Here is a 22,406-nt window from a genome sequence, read left to right as displayed (position 1 = left end):
GTAACATAACAGCTTATTTTGTTTTAACATTATTTCTATCAGATATATTTTTGTTTTCTAACAAGGAACTGACATTCCTATTCCCTAAATTTTCAAATCTATTCATGCATGTCATGCTTATTCTCAATTCAAATTGACATTCAAAAGTCTTCTTACAACTAAAAGGTTATAAATTACAGGGCAAGCCATGCAATAATGAGTCTTATTGTTGTTACAATAAATGCCATTTCCGTGTAGGTCTGCAAGTGGTACTGAAGTCCATCATAAAGGCGATGGCGCCGTTGCTGCAGATCGGCCTCTTGGTGCTTTTCGCGATAGTCATCTTCGCTATTATCGGCCTCGAGTTCTACTCAGGGGCGCTGCATAAGACTTGTTATAATTTAGAAGATATTAGTGAGTATATTTTTAACACACTTTTTTTCTTAATTAATTGCCATTTACTTTATGAAACTCCACATCGTCATGATCGCGAAGCACTGATTATGAGATAAGTACAAAATCAAATGTCGGCCCCGAAACAGACAATATTTCATTCTTGGTGGTTAATGTTTCCTCTTGATTCTGTTGTACTTGAAATAAAAGAATCTGTTCAAGTATCTGATCCATGTAAATGTCGCAGGGATATGATAAAAACGGGGATTTGATCAATTCCCTAAGGGATTTGATCAATTCCCTAAGGGATTTGATCAAATCACGGAGGATGTTAAAATAACAACACGATTTTATCTTTTCTCTAAACAAATCTAGTGAATTGAACAAATCCCTAAATTAGTTCAGTGAAATGACAAAAATAATTTTGCTTTAATATTTTAAAGGTTTATTTGGTAAGATAGGTATACCTATATTATATAATTATGATAATCAGGTGTGTGTAATACAAGGAAATATTGATAGGTATAAAAAATCACCATTAATCACCATTTGTGGCATCGTGAATTACATAAAGGAATTTCTTACAGGCACAAGACAAAAACTGACATGTTTTTTATCATTTCACTGAACCAATTTAGGGATTTGTTCAATTCACTAGATTTGTTTAGAGAAAAGATAAAATCGTGTTGTTATTTTAACATCCTACGTGATTTGATCAAATCCCTTAGGGAATTGATCAAATCCCCGTTTTTATCATATCCCTGCGACATAAATAATCAGCGGAAACAAGCTCACTGAAATCTTGGTATCAAGCCATACTTGTTTCAATGTAGAGGTACATTGTCTTTATATTATTCTAAAACATCTAAGCCGAGACAATAAATACATGTAAATACATGTCGCCATAAATAGGAGCAACCCAGTTCAAGTAACGCAAAGTTTCTAACACTAATATGCAGTCAGTAACTCACGAACAGGCGACACCATTGCATGTGAAAATTTAAATTAACGACCAAACTTCAAAATGTAATATAGCAGTTGGAAAGTTTTCCAACGTTTTAATTATTGACTATAAAAGTTAATTACAACTGCCTTCGGAAACTAGACTTTACGTTGCATTTTAAGAATGTAGGCTAGTTGATTTTATCGTAGATTTTATCAAGTTTACGAGTGAAATGACGTAGTTTTTGTTTATTAATGAAAATAATAATATAGCTACTTTTCTATGATACTTGACTATATAAGTTTAAATCGTTATGAAATCAATTATTTATTTAACACACTAGGTATGGAACACTTATAGTTATAAAAAACTTAACAATAGAAAGAAGTCATAGACGACAGAGAGCCGAATTGGAAGTCTTCGCTTATAAAGTGTTGTACAGCCGGTGGTCTGGGGTTGTAATATGATCATAAAGGTATGATTTAGATACCTCTGTAAGGTTCAATTTATTAATATAATTTGTATTTTTCCAATATCCCAGGTGAAATAGTAAATGAAGGCGATAGTGCGACGCCGTGTAACGCGGACAACGTGAGTTTAGCACCATTTGGCGCGAACGTGTGTGATTATGAGAAGAGCACGTGCTTAGAGAAGTGGGAAGGGCCGAACAGGGGCATTACGTCCTTCGACAACATCGGCTTCGCTATGCTCACCGTCTTCCAGTGCATTACCATGGAGGGCTGGACCGCAATCCTCTATTGGGTATGACTCTTCCCCTCTTGCTCTTCATCTTCTCCTATCTGTCCCATTCCCAATTGCATTTGTTTTTCACTTATATTCTACCCTGTCACTCGTCATAATGATATTCACTCCCTTTTTATTCATGCCATTATTCAGACTATCTATATATCTTTTCTTTAGTCTTTCTCTCTCCATCCACGTAAAGTCACTTAACATATTCTTTATTTTAGGTATGTCCTTTATTTCTCGTCATTACATGTCCATACCATAACAACCGCTATCCTCTCATCTTTTCTGTAACTAGTACTACTTTAAGACTTCCTCTAATGTAATAATTCAACTTAATTCTTCACTTTATCCATTCCTGTCACACCACACACCTGTATATACTACTTTTAACTACAAGTTCATGTTTGTTACAGACAAATGACGCTCTAGGTAGTGCGTTCAACTGGATTTACTTTGTGCCTCTCATAGTATTGGGTTCATTCTTTATGCTCAACTTAGTTCTCGGTGTCCTTAGCGGGTAAGTCTCAACACTTCTGTATATTCCCACCAACAGCATACATTTCTATATTATTTTCATTTCGTTTAATATTTTTGTCATCATCAATATTATTATTCAGAGAGTTCTCTAATGAAAGAGGACGCGTTGAACGAAGGGCTCAGTTCGTAAAAGAAAGAGCTCGACAAATGTTCAATGCTGACTTCAATGCGTATCTCAACTGGATAACTGAAGCAGGTCTTTTGAGTATTGTTAACAGTTTGTGCTCAAGTAATGCTAGAAAAAATAAATACATATTGTAATAGACGATTCAGATGCTATTGGTACGAAAGTAATCATGTTTAAAGCTAAAAGTAATAAATATATACAAACTTATATGAAGTTCTTGCTATATGTACTTTACTAGTCTGCAGTAATTTTAAACATTGTATTGTATATTGTATTTATTGTAATTATGCTATTTCCAATCATTTTTGTTCATCAATGAGTGAAATATTCCAGAAATAACTACTGCATATCATTATTTTAAACTTTAATGTATCATTAGTGCTAGAGTAGTTCAATATACACGTAATATGTTTGCAGTGAGTTCGCTAAAGAAAGAGAGAAAGTAGAAAATAGACAAGAATTTCTTAAATTAAGAAGACAGCAGCAACTTGAGAGAGAACTCAATGGTTACGTTGAGTGGATTTGTAAAGCAGGTAAGGTTGAACCACATACATGAAAAGCTGAACTAATAATAAAAGACAAGACAATGTAACTACAGATGACGATCATCAAGCCGAATGAGAAATTAATAAATTGATCTTGATTACAGAGGAAGTAATATTAGCAGAAGAGAGAACAACAGAGGAAGAAAAAATGCACATAATAGAAGGTAAGCACATACATGACTGTGTATTTCAATTACCCATCTATTTGTAGATTTGGTTACTAGAACTAGGATTTTGACATTGGTCCAATACAGGTATGCCAAATTCCTGTCTCAAGTAAGCAAATCGAGATAGTTTGGTTATTCAAAGGTGACCTTGGTACATAAATAAGGTGAATGAAGTGTTATTGAATCAAATCCTAATGAATTTTGTTCTGTAGCACGGAGAAGAGCAGCGGCCAAAAAGAAGTTAAAAAACCTTGGTAAAAGTAAAAGCACAGATACAGAAGAGGAAGAACAAGATGAAGACTGCGGTGATGACGGTCAGTACACCTTCTCATCATATGAATGTTACATAATGTGTGTGTCGTGTTGTGTGTATACCTACTACAGATTAACATTGTATCAGATTTTCAACTTACTTAAATCTTACAGATTTGTCATTTGTTTTCAATTCGAACAGCAGTCAAATTTTAGCAGCATGTCCTCATTTTCTTTATATTGGTTTACTTTTACCTCTTTATACTGTTACATATATACAGTGTGGTTAGGTATCTTTTAAATTTCCGTACATTAGTCACATTTGTAACCATTAAAATTGTTATTCTATTCTTTTCACGTAACTATTGTAAATTCATGAATGTTGCATGATATTTTTGTCAATAACAAACTCTTTTATTTCACTTTCATCCATTATCATTGCGTATTCGTACTCTATTTGTGTGTTGGTTGTTTACAGTTCCAAAGAAAAAGCAAGGTATGGGATCAAACGTGATGCTGGTAGAATATTCCTTTTCATCTTCTACAGTAGTCAAAATAGACTAGTCTTAGATTTAGGAATAGTAACCCTACCCGTAATACATGACAACGTTTGTACGTGTTTCTCAAAATTTTCTAATGGTGCAATTTTTATGATTGCGTTGTCTTATTTGAAATTATCTTTTGACCGTACAGACGTCAGAGTACCCCTTTTATCCCTCCCCCTTGCTATCTCTTCTACCTCTACCTCTAGGTCCGCTATTTCCAAACCCCTGCCCAGAGCTTGTACAACGTGAGCTTCACCAAAAAGTTACCATAGAACGTAACATATATTTCTGGAGATATCGTGACAGTTATCTCAGAAGAGGGTGGTTACTGATTTATACGAGCAAAGTATCGGATGGCGACCCCGATCGAATTTCGATGCCGTTTCCATACGGTTCAATTACTGCGTGTTATAAAACTTAACGATCAATAACAAGCTTATGAACCTCATGAGCATCTGTGTCGTGAATTTGTGACACTACATCAGTAGGACTGCTATCGTTATGTGCGTAATGGCTAGACTTGATAAACAATTAGCTGAATGTTAAACCCGAATCCTTTAGTTTAATGAAAATGCCGTTGGTCACGCAATAAATAATTCTCTAATGTGTTGTAATCAATAATATTATAAATACTCAAAGTGATGACAAAAAATTTAATTTAGAGTATTGTAACATTGCAAGATCAACGGTAACTTCGACAATTGTACTTTTACTAACAAATATGAAATTACAACAGGTTTTCTAAAAAGCAAAGCTCGGTCAGCCGGGAGGTTTGCGGACTTCTGGCGGGCTGAGAAGAGGTTTCGGTTTTGGATCAGGCACACAGTGAAGACCCAGTGGTTCTACTGGTTCGTCATTGTCTTGGTGCTCTTCAACACGATATGCGTCGCTGTAGAGCATTATAGACAACCCAAGTGGCTGACTTCGTTTTTATGTAAGTTTTGTATCAAATACTGTCACTTGATTAATTTTATTTACTATTTTCTTTTGTCAGTTTCACAACATAAATAATATGAATTTGTTGGTGTTAATGATGCCTTAAGTAAAGTCCTACAAGTCGTTTCAGGTTGTCTCGCAAGGTCTTGGCAATATAATGATATTAATTAAACTCATCAACTTTTTGTCGTGCACAGACTATGCCGAATTTGTGTTCCTGGGGTTGTTCATGATGGAAATGTGGGTGAAGATGTATGCGCTTGGGCCGCGAATCTACTTCGAGTCGTCCTTCAACCGGTTCGACTGCGTGGTCATCTCCGGCTCCATCTTCGAGGTCGTGTGGTCAGAAGTCAAGGGAGGCTCCTTCGGTCTATCTGTCCTGAGAGCTCTAAGACTGCTGAGGATATTCAAGGTATGTAAATCATTTAATAAACATCACTACTAGACAGAATCTCAAAAATTATCACAAATATGTTACTGTTTCCAAAGTAAATTAGTTGAAGAAGTGGCGTACAAAATAAGTCTTAATTGTAGGTCAAGAAAATCCCTGAGAGATGTTGAACTCGTCGACTTATTACAATGCTACAGATTGCAAAAAACTACATTGTAAATTGCGTATTAATTCCAGGTCACCAAGTACTGGTCATCGCTTCGGAACCTGGTGATCTCTCTCCTCAACTCAATGAGATCCATCATCTCGCTGCTGTTCCTGCTCTTCCTGTTCATCCTCATCTTCGCGCTGCTTGGCATGCAGCTGTTTGGGGGACAGTTCAACTTCGAGGACGGCACGCCGCCGACCAACTTCAACACCTTTCCTATCGCGTTGTTAACTGTCTTCCAGGTAATTACTTAGTCTTAACTTTTCTATCAACAGTAGAAAGTATGTCATTATATATTTTTATATACTGTTAAATGTAATGTACTGTTAAATGTTCAATGTAGAAAGTATGATACTGTACATATATGTTATTAGTCAGGACATCAAAAAAGGTCAACACTTATTTTATATCTTGACTACAAGACAAATCTGAATATTTGTTTTCCCGTTTTAGATCTGTTGAGTTCGATAACATTTTAGACCAAATGAATACACACCCCTACACACATAGTACAAAATTAAAATCCACTCATCTTCTCAATTCCAGATCCTAACAGGTGAAGATTGGAACGAAGTGATGTATGATGGCATCCAATCTCAGGGCGGTATCCAGAGGGGCATGATCTACTCTCTGTACTTTGTCATCCTCGTCTTGTTTGGCAACTACACGCTACTGAACGTGTTCCTTGCCATCGCTGTCGACAACTTGGCTAACGCCCAGGTGCGTTTGTGTAACTGTTCTATGTTCTACGTTACTTGATCTTCCACCACCATCATCATCTCTATAAGTAATCACAGTCAATCGTGAACTTATCTGTTTATATATTCCCACATCAAGATCAAATAACGCAGAATTATTTGAATGTTTGTCACAAAGGAGGTTTTCGCCGATTTGATGTATGTTGACGTCATCGCGCTCTTGTAAATCTGACGCCGCTTTTCGTGTAAATGTTGCAACTCTGTATTTACAGGAATTGACAGCGGCAGAAGAGGAACAAGTCGAGGAGGACAAGGAGAAACAGCTCCAAGTAAGCACTCGCTTCTATTTGTTCTAGTACCTAGTATTCATCCTCTGATGCTTTGGAGTTTAGTTGATAGTATCACAGTTTCAAAGCCATAGCATGTTCAACCACTCTTCCACAAGCATTTACTTTCAAGCGGTTGTCCTAATTGGTTAAGCTGTTGATTGGAACGAAATTTGTACATATTTCATACATTATTCCGGATAATTAGGAATTGGAGAAAGAGATGGGTGCATTACACGCGGTGGACGGCTCTCCACCGGGAGTAGATCTAAGTCCCTCTTCGCCGACGAGTAGGAAGGTAAAACGAACTCGGCATTGGCAAAGCTATGCTTCAAATTGTATTGGTGTTGACGACTTAAAATATTGTTGATATTTTGATACCTTCACTGTTCTCATTGAATTCTTCTAAAGTCTCATTCTGCAGCTTCTCTTAACACTGCATGATTTTGCACGCTGTCTGATGTGTTGTTGTTTCCTATGTGTGTTCGTTCATAACCTCAATATCAACAACATTTTAAGTACGCTAGACGGGTCGATGTCGCTTATGTGAGCAGAATGTCATCATAGGTGTTTTTATCAAATCTTTATGATCTTTATCTATAGATGGCTAATTGTTGTCAACATCAACTTGACTTTTTACGTTAACTTCAACTAGGTGGCTACTCGATTCATAAAAAACCACATACTGATTCATTGATTTCAATACATGATTACTTTCTGGCTTGGGGATCACTTCTTCCTTTCACTTTAAGATATTTAATTTCTGTTCAATCTAATTGATTTCACACGCACGTTTTACCACGACATTCATCAGTAATGGCTTAAGTATTAGTTTTTACTTTTAATCTTAATGTGAAACTTCTAGTGTGAATTATTTATCAATGTCATCTTATAAATATACTTGTACATTGAATAGATCATGATAAAGATCATTAATATGCTAAATAAAAAAAACATCATCATATAACAACATCATAAAATCGTTAACAAAACTAGTGTAGTTTTACTTCGATATTTTTGGAGAACTCTCATAGACCCAGAGTAAGAGACATAGAAAGTAGTGTAAATCATGTAGATGGAAAAGGCTTATGTGATCATATAGTAATATATGTAATTGTAATATTTCAGAACAAAAAGAAAGAAGAGGCCAAAAAAGAAGATGAAGATGAGGTACCAGATGGACCAAAACCAATGCTGCCATATTCGTCCATGTTTATTTTGTCACCTACTAATCCGTAAGTTGACGACATTATAAGCGTTCTATTCCCAACGCAAATTCTATAAATTTATGCAAAGCTATCGGAAAATCAAATAGTGATATTGTAATGGTGAACTTGTTTGTTTTACAGAATTAGGCGAGGCGCACACTGGGTTGTAAATTTAAGATATTTTGATTTTTTTATCATGGTAGTTATATGTATGAGTTCTGCGGCTTTAGCGGCTGAAGACCCCGTAGTGGAAGAGAGTGATAGGTACGTTCTTCGCTATCATTTGCTATTCTGTTTCTATTGAACTATCATTTTATTTCATTGAATAATTCATCAAGAAAACTGACTTAGCTTCATTAAGATCATATTTGATGAGTCCCACGATAATTTTGAACCGAATTTTCTTTACTTGTGTCATCATTCTTTTTACGTTTTCTGTCTTTGTAGGATTTTATGCCAAATGCCATCCTGGTATCCAACACTCCCAATTCTCCTAATCTTTTATGTTTTTTATCCCCAGGAACAAAATCCTGAACTACTTCGATTACGCGTTCACGGGAGTGTTCACGGTGGAGATGCTGCTGAAGATCGTGGACCTCGGCATCCTGTTCCACCCCGGCGCCTACCTGCGCGACTTGTGGAACATCATGGATGCCGCCGTCGTTATATGCGCTCTTGTCAGCTTCGGATTTGAGATCGGGTATGCCATCAACTATGGATTTTACTCTTTCATTATCATCATCATAACAAAATCTAAGATGAACCATTGTAATATTTGTGCTATTATTCCTAATCTTAACCTCTTGTATACCGGGTGTGCGGATCCACGCGGGATACAATTGATTTTCATATTTGTTCTCTAATTAGCGGTATACAATCAGTTTAGTCAAATGCATTTATTTTCTATCCGTAACTAGGTGCTTTATCTTCTGTCTCCAACCTTTGAAAGATCGACTGTGTCTTTAGATGCTTCGATTAAGCTATGTCAGAAACTTCTTCATTGTTTTAATCGGCTACTAGATTACTACTAGATTTAAGTTTTCATAATGACTGATTGTTATATTTCCTTGTTACAGAGGCGTGAAAAAGGGCGCGGGGCAGAATCTGTCCACAATAAAATCGTTAAGAGTGTTACGAGTGCTCAGACCTTTAAAAACTATAAAACGAGTTCCAAAGTTAAAAGCAGTGTTTGACTGTGTTGTGAACTCTTTGAAAAACGTCATCAACATTCTCATTGTGTACATATTGTTTCAATTCATATTCGCTGTAATTGCAGTTCAACTTTTTAATGGTAAATTTTTTCACTGCAACGATATCAGTAAGAATACTTTTGAAGACTGCCAGTGAGTATTGAGTTTTATTATTACCATTATTTTTGAGTATTTCGTGGTCCTTTCATATATTCATGTCATCTCGTACCTATGTATTCACATCTAAATCATATCCATTATTGATTACTTTGAAAATAGTTTATAATGACTTAACAGCCTTGAAAAATGTATCTGCCCTCATAATTTATCACTTTCGTTACATGACACACTCTTTAAATTACCATTCTAATATGAGTCTTATCGTGTTACCAGAGGGTCGTATTTCGTGTACGAGTCAAACAGCTTGCTGCCGAAAGTCAACCAGCGCACGTGGACGACGCAATCCTTCCATTACGACAACGTCGCCGTGGCCATGCTTACGCTGTTCGCTGTGCAGACCGGAGAGGGGTGGCCACAGTGAGTTTCTTTCATTAAATTTGTTATAAAATATATCACAATTTTGTTTAAAAATGTTCAAAAGAAAATGTTCAAAGACCACAGCATAAATAAATTAAGATATAACCGCTTATAAGGGCTCTAATGACTGATTGCACTATAGTTAGCTGATTAATTGAAGTAGCCCAACAACCCATGCTAAATATAATGCTAACTGATTTAGATAGTGTACCCCAATCACATAGATTTATAACTAAAAGTTAAGTATCTACAAGTGTATTCGTTTTGGCACTTTCATTAGTAAGAATATACAATAATCCAACTAGAAGTGGTTAAAAAGGCTTAATAAAGTCTAACAAGAATCTTCCATTTTCTGACTAGACATCTCTAACCAGAATTTGAGTTGGTCATTACTTTTGGCTAATTGGAAAACTGAATACTAATACAATCTTTTGTTTTCAGAGTATTACAAAATTCAATGGCCGCCACCTACGAAGACAGGGGACCCATACAAAATTTTCGAATAGAAATGTCCATATTTTATATCGTTTACTTCGTGGTGTTTCCTTTCTTCTTTGTTAACATATTCGTAGCTCTGATAATTATCACATTTCAAGAGCAGGGCGAAGCTGAGCTCCAGGATGGTGAAATTGATAAGAATCAGGTGAGCGTAACAATAAAACTTGTAATTAATGTAATACTATCAGTTATTGGCCTTGTTTTATTCGATCGTCTTTTTCTTCAAAACAAATATGATCGCTAAGTTCTAAAGTATTAAGAATTGTTATAAGGTTCCAAACTTTTTTGCCACAAGCGCCACTAAGTTTAAAAAATATCTTAAGTATAAGGAAGGGCTTCAAAGTAGAGTACACTTGCCTACCATACACTACCAAAATTCAGTAGGAATGAATTACTTTTGTCCACAGAAATCGTGTATAGACTTCACGATAGAAGCGCGACCTCTCGAGAGGTATATGCCAAGCAAAAGGGCGAGTTTTAAGTACAAAGTGTGGAGAATAGTTGTCTCTACGCCCTTCGAGTACTTCATCATGACGCTCATCGTCCTCAACACATTGTTGCTCATGATGAAGGTATGTATCCGACGCTTCTCAATGTCCTAGCATAAGTTATATAAGATCTAATACTAATAATCTTAAAGAATGTAACAATATATTTAAGTACAAAACACTATCAAAAAGTGATCATACAAAAACATACGTAACAAAAGAAGCACTAAATGTGAAAAGTAGACAATGATCACTTAATTAAGGTAGTTGCTGAAGAACCTAGCCTGATTCACGAGGCACTGAAAGTGACGACATAGATTAGCAACCAATCCTTCCCGAGTTCACTGAAGCCTGCACATACCATTCTAGAGGGCTCATCATAAGTCAAGCTCTCTAGTTTGGCTAAATATACTAAGACATAACCTTGTCGTTAAGCGTCTAATATTTGTTGGCACCTGATAGATCCTTAGTTATTAATTTGTTAGTTGTGAAACGTCTGTCTTAAGTGTTAAACAATCGTAACTATACCTGGATGACGTCATGATACAACTACATCATTGGCACAACATTAGTACTGCCTACTAGTTTAGGAAGATCAAAAACCACAACACACACATACACACAACATACAAAGTGTTTACGATATCACTGTACTTATTCGGCGTCAGTATACACTGCATCGGAATGCGCCGTATTTAAAATTATTACCGAGCCTATCCCGTCAAATGTACCTACTGCCAAATATCATTTTATTTTGTCCTGTGTTTCGTTGGATAATCCTTTGTTACTCCTCGCTTGCTATTAATTAAATATGTATGTATCGGTGTTTACTGCACGATATACCTGTCCTTCCAGCACATTTATGGCACAGATACACCAAACATTTTATTCGGTTATTCGTGCTTGTGAATGCACAACAATCTCTGGGTACAGATAGGACGTGGCATGGGCCATATATGTTGTTCGTGTTGCATGATCTTATTTAAGACCTATTCCTAATTGTCTTTATGTGGATATTGTGCATGCTTGGTGGAATGGCCTACTGCCAGGCGTGATCTGTTGGTGGCTATGGGCTGCTTTGTATATTTATTGGAAAATTGACAAAATTGATCATTTTTCTAATTGAGACAAAATTTTTATAAAGATACTGAGGTTATATTACGTGGTCTAAATTATAACACTATTTTTTATTTATTCTACCCAACTTAGTTATATTATTTTTTGTTATATTTTGTTCTAAAATATTGTTTTGGTTAAATATTTTTAAACTGTTATTATTAGCTTTAATTTCACTATGACCCTTTCTAACTTTATGTTTATCCAGTTTTCTATGATCTTTGCACATATCCTCACAAAACTCTTGTCACTTATCCCCTTGATATATTTATCCTTCTATATCTAACTATTGACCGTTACATGAACCGTAACATAACTTATCTAACAACTTACATTGATTCCATACAATGTTGTACATCACAGAATACTAATTCTTGCTTGAAATGAGGTAATTTATAAAGTAACAATTATGTATTTTCATTGCCATGGGTTTATCCATAACGTCCGGCACTTCATCACAATATGGCAGTACTATAATCAAAATGACATCTACGCGGATGTCCTCAAGTATTCGAATATGGGGTTTACTGGAATGTTTTCTGTGGAAACCGTGTTGAAAATCATCGCTTATGGTGTCAAAGTAAGTACACAAACACTAAGTATCGACCGACACATAGTACAACTACATAAATGGAATATAAATAAATACGATATAGGTACAAATGTACTCTTTCTGCTATTAATTTGATTGTTTTATCTATTTACATGACTGTATGGGATTATTTCCAGCCGTGTAATTATTATCCCTTCCCAAGTATCCAGTACTAGTTTCTCTCTGACGACGATGATGATTGTAAAGGTTTATTTGCAATAATTGTATAGCATGGCTTCTTCTCCTGCTGCATGTGGCACTAATGTATGTGAATACACGCGTTCTAATGTTGTCTTTCTCCCGAACTTACTAACAATACTTGCCGATCGGTACCTTGAGGTAAGTACCTACTATTTTACTTTGGCGGAGATCTGCGGTTTCGGAGGTCAGTATAATCTTTGTACGATATTTTCCTGTACTAAATGTTGTCCGTCATAACACCTGATCGCATGTATGTACATTGGGAACAGCATGAAGCACGTGCACCCTCTCTGCCACATGTTTCGCAACTACATCTCAAGAACATGATACTCATCAACAATAAAGAAACATAACACAAATACTGACACACTCACGTCTACATGAAAAGATGTTACATAACAGAACATTATTTTATTAGATGATAATATCGGCTAGATAAAAATATTTTTAATCATTCAAAGCTAAATGCTAGAAATTGTGAACTTTACGAGTAGAACATGTTGGTGAAAAGAATTTACATTTTAATTTTGAGTAGGTTTATACGTCTAGCATTTAGCTTTCACTAAATTGATAATGTTTTGAGTTAAGGTTTAAAAAAATGGTATTGATTTTGTGGTAGTTTCACGAGGCTCCACCACTACTCATGGACATATTAACATTCATGAACCTCGTCTTTACGACCTTCTTCCTTCTCGAGACCGTATTGAAGCTGATCGCCTTCGGGTGTACGGTAAGAATTTGACACACTTTCAATTTTTATATTAACTAATTAATCTAAAACTTGTTTTATCATTTGATAAGATGATAGCTTTATTTCTATTAATATGCTAGAAGCCATGGGTATGTAATGATAATAATTGTAGGTGAAAATGAGCAACTAATGTACTTATAATCATGTAAGATTATTGTATAACTTTGTGCTGTATTGAAATAATACGAATGCATTATGGAATGTGCAATATAATCGTGTGCGCCTAACACAATACACTATCATTATTTTATAAATATTTAGCCTAGCTATTAATATTCAATATTGACTTGAATATACGTATTTCAATTTAGAATTCATTTTTATAGAGAATTTAAGAGATTACGCTTTTTTAATATGACATAGGTTTTTTAAATGCATTAACTTTTCTTAGATTTATGAATAACATATTTTTATGTATTTGCATAGATTAAAAAAAATCAAGAGAGATATCCTGATTCCTTTCCTTATTCATAAAGTCCTTTGATCTTAAAACAGTCTCAGAATGGAAAGTGTACATTTGTATACTAATTTCCCTTTTGTATTCTTTGATTGAATTTTGTTAGAACTTCTACAGGATTGATGCTCACATGTTGATCTGTTTCCAGAATTTTTTCAAAGACCCTTGGAATACATTCGATTTCATTACGGTCATTGGAAGTATTATTGACGCCCTCATTATGGAGTTTGGCGTAAGTATTATCAACGCGTGAACTGTCTTTAATATCTTTCTCAGCTTCTATACTTACACTTACTAATTTCATTTTGCCTACTGAATCCTTCTTTGCTGCTGGCAATTTTTGTATTTTTTTGATTTGATGAAAGTGAAGATAAAGGATCTATCCTGATTACAGACCGACCTTGCTGAAAACTGTGCTGACATATCCTGTCAGCAGGTAACATATCAACTATTTGATTGCTAGGAATCTTAGATTTTTGTAACGGTTTGGTCGATGGTTTAGACAAGTGTGTACATTCATTGGACAGTGGTCCAATATCTGTAGTGCTAGACAATATTCTTAGAACATTAGGATTTATAGAAGTTTTGTAGTTACAACTTACGTACCGTTGTTCGCTAGGGACCAATTGTTTTTGGGGTTGTTTTAGATATTATGACAATAATTCATTTTATGTAGGTACATTTTGTGTGTTAATTTTCATAAAACCTTAGATAATTTGGATTTTTCTCGTTTATACTGCTAGAATTTTCATGTTTATTATATTGCGAAAAGTATTGAATTTAATTCAAAACTTTACAAAAACGTAGCTTACAAAATTATTATATTCATTACATTCATATTTTTGTACTCTTCATTATATTTATATACAGATTATTTTCCTTGTTTTCGTGTTTATCTAGCTAACTTATATCATGGACTAGATTTTATTTTGAATACTTAAAGTTGTCTTTAGTTTTAAATTAAACCTAACATACATACACTAGTTCGAGTATGCCTGGCTGAAACTATCAGCTTGTACCGACATGTTTTGGAATACCAATTCATTTTGATTGTGTGATGTTATTGATTGAATACTTATGCGTGTAACAATGTAGGGGTATGTTTGTATATGTGTGTGTGTGTCGTTTACAGGAGAACACATTCAACGTCGGTTTCCTTCGCCTGTTCCGAGCCGCGCGACTGATCAAGCTGCTCCGACAGGGCTACACTATTCGGATACTGCTCTGGACCTTCGTGCAGAGTTTCAAAGCCTTACCCTACGTGTGCCTTCTCATCGCGATGCTATTCTTCATCTACGCCATCATTGGGATGCAGGTCTGTTGCGAATCCTCCTGATCCTTCACTTGAAATTCCTTAATCTTTATCAATTAATTGTGATCTTAAATAATGATTCTAATTTTAAATCTTAACAGGAATAATTGTGAAATAATAAAATGTGTTGGATAGGTACTTTTGGGGGTATTACAGTATTTTACTTGAAAATAGATTTTTATAGATTTTATTAACAGTACGTAATAAAATTTTGTGAATCTAGTTTTGATCATGATACAGTTTTATAGTTATTTTTCATATAGTTAGTAGAGTTAGGGTCAGATAGCCATAGGTATTGGTAATATTAGCGTAAATGCTAGAAGATGGACTCCCGATTAAGAGGTCGCAAGTCCTTTCCTTTGTGTTAATGTTGTCTTTCCACCCCTGATATAGAATAGAATAATTTTATAAGGGGCTAGTACAATATCAGTTTAGTATCAAATAATTGTTAGCATTCCTCTTTTTACATACCTAGAAGAACATAGTCAAGTTTAGAGTAAATTAGTCCATTTAATAATCTTAGTTATAAATAAATAGTTAAACATTACAATAATTCTAGATACTCCGAGTATTGTCAACCTTATGCCTAAATCCAAATGTTCCAAAATGTAATCGTATCTAGTACTGTAGAACAATTTCTCAAATTCAAAATTACTTACGATAAGCCAGTCTAAAATGAATTAACAAAATTCATCTTAGACAGACTCATAATATTTATGAGTAGTGAGTACATTATAAGATTGGATTAAGAACAAAAATAGAAAACAGTATTGATAAGTTTCTAATGACAGGTTTTCGGAAACATACAATATGATCCAGATGATGCCATCAACAGGCATAACAACTTCCAATCTTTCGTGGCGGCACTCTTGCTACTATTTCGGTGAGAGTACAAAGACGTAGCTGTTACTCAGTCTTGCGGCCACTGCCGAAAATCTGTCTCTACTATCAGTGTTACATATGTACTGACTATCATTTCATTGGCAATACTAACATCATCAATATGTATATTCATAAATTCAGAACGTAGATTTAGAAGATCCTTAGTGGTGACAATATCCTGATTGATGTCCTTGACTTTGACATTGCTTCTTATGTTTGTATCTCTAGATAGTTTGGTACCCTTGTTTGATATCGTTTGTCGTATCCCTAGTGCTAGTAATAGATAGACACGTCATTAGGTAGAGTGTTTATTTTTGTGGGAAAGCATAGGACTCGGGCTACTGTTATTATTTGCATACAAAGCTGACCTTCTGTGTTGTATCTGCTTGGACACAGGTGTTTGGCAATATAGAATTAACACCAGAGTCTGACATGAACAGACACAACAATTTTCGAAGCTTCATTCAAGCACTCATGCTACTGTTCAGGTAAGGAACATTGAATACAAGTTACTCCAGCCTGAGGATATACCACCGTAAACATACCCAAACATAGGAAAATACAAACATCAAAACACCATTTAGACTGCTCCAATTAATTGAAATCAAAAGCAATCTAGTTACAATAATAAAACCCGTAGAGTCACAAATACGCTTCTCAATGGAGTTCTGGGAGTATTTTAGAACAGTTTCATTTGTCTATCATCAGCACGTCTCATGCATGCACTTTCAACTTTCAAGAGTTACTTCATCACTTACATTCTCACTGTTAGTTGTGGAAACGTGTAGAACAGTTTGTTGCAAATCGAATGTTTTGTTTTCCAATAAATTGATCAATACAAAATCAACTAATACTACTAATTCTGGAAATGCTGTTCTTTCTATAGTATTCTTCATTGCATTTATAAGATTTTTCTAATTGGTTGTCGAACGTGACACGGTTTCTGTGAGCCACTGTATGTTTAGATGCGCAACGGGCGAGTCGTGGCCCAACATAATGTTGGCTTGCCGCAAACCCGCCAAGTGCGACATAGCAGCTGGAAAGGCCTCCAACGAAGAATGTGGAAGTACGCTCGCCTACGCCTACTTCGTATCTTTTATATTCTTCTGTTCGTTTCTTGTGAGTACCAACCATTTACTTAATACTGTCTCACATAGTCCTGATATGTCTTTGAACTTGTGATTCGTTTTCAGATGTTGAATTTGTTCGTTGCCGTTATTATGGATAACTTTGACTATCTAACGAGGGACTCGTCCATCCTCGGCGCACATCATCTTGATGAATTTGTTAGAATATGGGCAGAATACGACCCAAACGCCACGTCAGTATACTTTTTCAAAAGCTGTGAATAACAATACAAATATGTTGGCTTATATTACTGAGGACTCTTTTTCATATTTCAGGGGCAAGATCCATTATACAGAAATGTATGATATGTTGAAGAATATGGATCCGCCTCTGGGGTTTGGTAACAAATGTCCAAATAGACTAGCATATAAGAAGCTTATTAGAATGAATATGCCGCTAGACGATGAGGGGAAAGTTAATTTTACAACAACACTATTTGCCTTAATACGAGAAAACTTAAACATCAAAATGAGATCTCGTAAGTATTACTACCAAAAACATATTTTCATTGTATCTCCTTACTGACAAGAAGCCAGCACCACAATATACGAACCGAATTAGCGAGAGTCGTGTCATGTTAAAGCAAAGCAAAAAACGTTATGCTAAAATGCTTTTTCCTATTGTAGCCGAGGAAATGGACCAAGCAGATGAGGAATTAAGGGAAACAATAACCCACATTTGGCCATTACAAGCGAAGAAGATGCTCGACTTGCTGGTGCCTCGAAACGATGTACTCAACGCTGGAAAACTGACCGTCGGGAAGATATACGCTGGTCTTCTTATCCTCGAGAGTTGGAGATCTACAAGGTTCAAGCAGAACGGTGTGCCGGTAAGTACAACCACCACTGTAACGCACCTCTGAGTAAATTTGTTTTCAACACTTGTATTTATGTATAATAATGAAAATTTTGATGAATATATAACTATAGTAACTTTAGTAGATCCAAATGAAGCCAGAGTAAATTCGTGTGGCTTGTGCCAGTATGTATATATGTACACTTTGAGCCAAATGTAACTATTAAGTGGGTAGGTACTACACGTTAACAAGTAGTGTTTGTTGATGGCCCCCTATAATTCCCCACATTAGATTACAATTTGGAACATTATAGTTAGATCAATAGAGTTGGTTGTGTTGTCTACCTGTGGTTGTATTGTTGTGAACATTTACAGAACCAGATAAAAAAACTTTTCGATTGTATCGGTAACCTTCTGTTCCTGTGTTCAGTACATAACTTGTGATTGGCTCCCATACAAACAGATATCTGTATAACAAAGAGTACAACAATACAGAAACACTTTAGTTGAAATCGACTCTTAACGAGTCGACTACATTGGTGGTTTACTTTTCAGGCATTCAACGAGAATAGCCCTACGGCCATTCAGCCGGTAGTATTAAAATATTTTACGGAACGAAACTTTGAATACTTTTTTCTTGCACTATTCTAGATATTTTTCTTTATCATAAATTTCTTCTCGCATTGTGTTTAAATAAATTTACATATTTTAATACAGAACATTAAATAATTCACGATGGCCTATAGACTAAATGGATGGTCAAGAAATAAACAAAAAAATAAAAACTGTAGTTTAGAGATTGAAATAATTAAAGAATTTAGAATTAGTACTAGTGACGCACTTGATAACACATTAGTTTGGCAAACCTGTGCAAATGTGGCACGTTTGTCTGTCAAGTGTCCGTCAGGGCTTTGTAAACCACAACATGAACCTGTCCTATAGTTGCAAAATATGTAGTAGTGTAACGAATGTGTGTGTTACAATGTTTGATACCGTGTCTCGTAGATAGAATATCCTCTGTTCGTAGTCTGTTTGTCTTACCAATGTGTGTCATATCGTCCCCTTTGCCTCTCGCTACATCCTATAAACAAATATTAAATATATTCACATTGTATTTTAGTCTACTGTGATCCATTTATTTTATACAGTTTTCGGTAGCCTGCATGGTGAACTGTTTCAAACTATTCGACAGATATTTATTTCATTCTTCGCTTTTGATATCGTAAGATTTTCGATTACATTTTGGCTCAATCGATATTTACCATCTTAGCAGCCTGGTGATATAAGAAACGTTAAAATATTGCGCTTTCTTGCTACCTACGCTCTTATTTGCCTCCTGTAATTTTTATACTATAGCATAAGAATTTGTTCGTATAAAAATCATTATTCTCAAGTCTGCGCATGCTGGAGAACAAAATATACTTAGTCATTCGACTATTGTATCGTTTTTCTGAAATATAAAATGCAAACGTGAACTCGCAACCTCTGCCTCTGGCTTCAACTTTGTCGCACATGATTTTATATATAGCACCCGTATATCCAAACAAGATGCTTTGTAATTTCAGCTCTTTCACGGTTTACCGACATGGACTGAACAAAATTTACTCTAACAAATACAACTAACGTGTGATAGTTGTTTTCTCAGATACCTGTAGCCGAATACCTCACTTACACTACAATATATACATTCTCAATTCGGTTGTATGTCCATTCGTTGGATCTCTTACACAGACGATACACACATGACACTATTAAAGAGAACTCCAGCATGGACATGATGTATGGGATGTTTGCGCAAACTCATGTAGGCTTTAGCCGTTAGTGACTATTGAGTCCTATGCGCTTGTCGCTGTGTGACATGAGCATGCGCAAGTGTGCGTATGTGGGGGGGATGCGTGACGTGGGGTGCGTGTGTAGAAGGCGTCACTGTTTAACTGCTTGATGGACGTGGCGGCGGGGCTGGGGCCCGGCTCGCGGGCCGGCTCGCTCAGCCACGAAGGGCCCGTCAACGCTGACGGCCATCCGGACGACCCGCACCTGCTGGCCAACCTCGCCAGACGCGGCAACCGAAAATCGCTCAAGTGAGTTTTTGTTACTTAGTTACTTCATAACAGTCAGAATTAATTCCCAAAAAATCGGCTTCATCCTAACAAAAAGTGATTTCATTCAATCTTAGTACCTAATTATAAAATATCTGGTCCCCTGTCAAATAAAGTAGTTCATTTTTGCTTTAGAAAATCCTCAGTCACGGAAAGAGGGGAAGTCAAAATTTTACTACGATCCTTCGTTATCATCATGATCTTGATGTTCCAGATCATAGTAAATTTCAGAATTGAATATTTTCCATTTCCAATTAAAGCTATCTTGAGCCTTCGTGAAACTAAATTAAAAAAGGTTGTAGGTGTTACTTACCAAATATCACCTAATCTTTATCACGATTCTCTTTTGTTACAGGAACAATAAAAAGGTGAATACCTTATGTGAAACGGTGATTATATTGACTCGATCATTACTGTTGTAAACCTGATCAGCCAGAGCCATGATAGCCATTGTCTAGTGCAATCGATGTTCCCACCAATATCATTATCACAAACCAAAATTTTTGTAACGATTTATGATTAAAGTGACAATTGGACTTATACCCAGACGTGATGTTGGTCGAAAATGTGATGTTATATGTGTATCCGCTAAACGGGAACCCCCCTTTTAGTACAACTATACATCGATGCATTTTCTTATGTCATAGATAGTCGATGTTGTAATTTTATGTTGAGAGCTTTGTTTTGGGTGTTTACTAACATGATAATAACCATACGATAATAATGTTTGTTGTTACAAATTAGCCATTAATATTAACTGTTTTTCTAGGTATTATTGTCGTAACAAAGTAACTTAGGGCCTTAGGCTCATAGTTAATCAATTTATGTGATGTACATTCGAAAGTATTAATCGTACTATTTAAAGTTTACAGATGGTTGTTGATGTTTAGGTAAACGATTTCAGTAATAGATGATTGTTTTATGTCGATCTTGTAGTACTTTTGTCTTTTCTATTTCTTCGAAATTCATAGGGAATGGTTTTTAACGACTCTCCTTTTATTAGGGATGACTATTACAAAGTTTTCTTAGACATAGCACTTTCACTATCAATACATGAACATACATAACAGTCATAATATCTAACATGACACCAGGACATGTCGTTTCTCTTGTCGGATTACATTCTGCATGCATTACTGAACCTAGCATGTTTCTAGATATAATATAACTAGATTTAAAAATTACGGGTAAGTAGAGTAAAGTATAATATTGCACAAGCACGGACTGTTGCATGGAATGCAAAGTTTATCACATTTGTGTGCATGCATTGATATTTTGTAACAATCAGAAAATTTTGTAAATATGGGACAGTAAGTCTAACAATACGTAAATTAAATTAGCTTGAAGATTGAATGCTTGTTTATTTCACTTGTATGGATTTTGATGGAGTATTTATTGTAGGTACTGGAACTACAAGGATCACACCATGCCTCAATGGAGTCGTTGGACGAGGGGCGGTTACAAGCTCCTCACACATACCAGAATGGTCACCACCACGGGAGATCATCCAGTTTAAGGTACATAAACACCAACATCTTATGTTATTTTTTGTTTATTTTACTGTTCAGTTTGTTATTTCCTTTTTATGTTTATAGTGTCATCGAAGAAGAGTCCATTGATCTCAAAGTTATCGTAGTGAACAATGGTATGTGCTATCATACGCATATTCTACTAACCGAATGTACATTCTTCAGGACTAACCACTTCACTCCCCGATTTCTCGGTGTTGCATGAGTAACATGCATGGGTAACCTGTCATTATTGAATGTACTTTGCTAATTGGTTGCTATTTCACAGACGAACGCCCAGTCCAAGAAGACGAGGCCACTACGGAGGTTATCATCACGATATCGGATTCTCAGACACCGTCAGCAACGTCGTCGAGATAGTAAAGCATGAACACCAGAGACACGGGCGAACGCACAGAGCTCCCCACTACTACCACCCACATGGTAAGCGATCATTCCAGTATTCCGCTACACAAGCCCCTGTAACCTACTTATTCTTACAGACCTGTGTATGTAATGCAGGCAAATCTGGTGATACACCTTCAAGTGTTTTATATAATTAGATAACTTAGCTATTTAGATGATCATTTTAGTTAACATTGTGTGTTTATATACTTATTTGGTAGCATATCAACAGATTTGCCATCGCCAACTATTTATGCCTTAACGCTATCGCAATCTTAAGGTAAATTCGGCGTTTAACAAATATTTATCATATTACCTACTTGTATAATTATTCAGCATTCAAACGAGCTACATTATGCTATTAACTATTTATTCTTATGTTCCTCCTGTAGTATTATTTATTCATACAAAAACATTTAACGTTAATATCCAAATATATTTT

General features: G+C 35.6%; 1 protein-coding gene across 5 annotated transcripts in view; it reads left to right on the top strand.

The window, feature by feature from the left end:
- LOC124637916 (voltage-dependent calcium channel type A subunit alpha-1) overlaps positions 1-22,406 on the top strand; it is a 32,105-nt gene that overhangs the window by 6,645 nt on the left and 3,054 nt on the right. For 2 of the 5 annotated variants that reach the window (XR_006985305.1, XR_006985307.1), the window contains exons 5-36: positions 238-393; positions 1,857-2,077; positions 2,479-2,582; positions 3,147-3,262; positions 3,379-3,438; positions 3,654-3,755; positions 4,975-5,172; positions 5,372-5,586; positions 5,803-6,015; positions 6,320-6,493; positions 6,744-6,800; positions 7,006-7,095; positions 7,926-8,032; positions 8,147-8,269; positions 8,526-8,705; positions 9,082-9,348; positions 9,589-9,732; positions 10,174-10,375; positions 10,638-10,802; positions 13,247-13,357; positions 13,984-14,067; positions 14,968-15,150; positions 16,426-16,517; positions 16,995-17,148; positions 17,223-17,350; positions 17,433-17,635; positions 17,784-17,986; positions 19,870-20,033; positions 20,407-20,440; positions 21,453-21,568; positions 21,647-21,696; positions 21,849-22,003. Coding sequence is in view for 2 of the 5 variants with exons in the window: in XM_047174665.1 (XP_047030621.1) it covers positions 238-393; positions 1,857-2,077; positions 2,479-2,582; positions 3,147-3,262; positions 3,379-3,438; positions 3,654-3,755; positions 4,975-5,172; positions 5,372-5,586; positions 5,803-6,015; positions 6,320-6,493; positions 6,744-6,800; positions 7,006-7,095; positions 7,926-8,032; positions 8,147-8,269; positions 8,526-8,705; positions 9,082-9,348; positions 9,589-9,732; positions 10,174-10,375; positions 10,638-10,802; positions 12,304-12,414; positions 13,984-14,067; positions 14,968-15,150; positions 16,426-16,517; positions 16,995-17,148; positions 17,223-17,350; positions 17,433-17,635; positions 17,784-17,986; positions 19,870-20,033; positions 20,407-20,440; positions 21,453-21,568; positions 21,849-22,003 (4,521 nt within the window). In the remaining 3 variants the exon portion in view is untranslated. Of the gene's footprint in view, positions 1-237; positions 394-1,856; positions 2,078-2,478; positions 2,583-3,146; positions 3,263-3,378; positions 3,439-3,653; positions 3,756-4,974; positions 5,173-5,371; positions 5,587-5,802; positions 6,016-6,319; positions 6,494-6,743; positions 6,801-7,005; positions 7,096-7,925; positions 8,033-8,146; positions 8,270-8,525; positions 8,706-9,081; positions 9,349-9,588; positions 9,733-10,173; positions 10,376-10,637; positions 10,803-12,303; positions 12,415-13,246; positions 13,358-13,983; positions 14,068-14,967; positions 15,151-16,425; positions 16,518-16,994; positions 17,149-17,222; positions 17,351-17,432; positions 17,636-17,783; positions 17,987-18,507; positions 20,034-20,406; positions 20,441-21,452; positions 21,569-21,646; positions 21,697-21,848; positions 22,004-22,406 lie in introns of those variants that run through there. The other 3 variants (XR_006985308.1, XM_047174665.1, XM_047174657.1) reach the window with 3 other exon arrangements.

The sequence above is a fragment of the Helicoverpa zea genome, chromosome 2 (genome assembly GCF_022581195.2).
Source record: "Helicoverpa zea isolate HzStark_Cry1AcR chromosome 2, ilHelZeax1.1, whole genome shotgun sequence".
Lineage (NCBI taxonomy): Eukaryota > Metazoa > Arthropoda > Insecta > Lepidoptera > Noctuidae > Helicoverpa > Helicoverpa zea.
The sequence above is the reverse complement of the archived record's forward strand: the minus strand, read 5'-3'. Positions and strand labels throughout refer to the sequence as shown.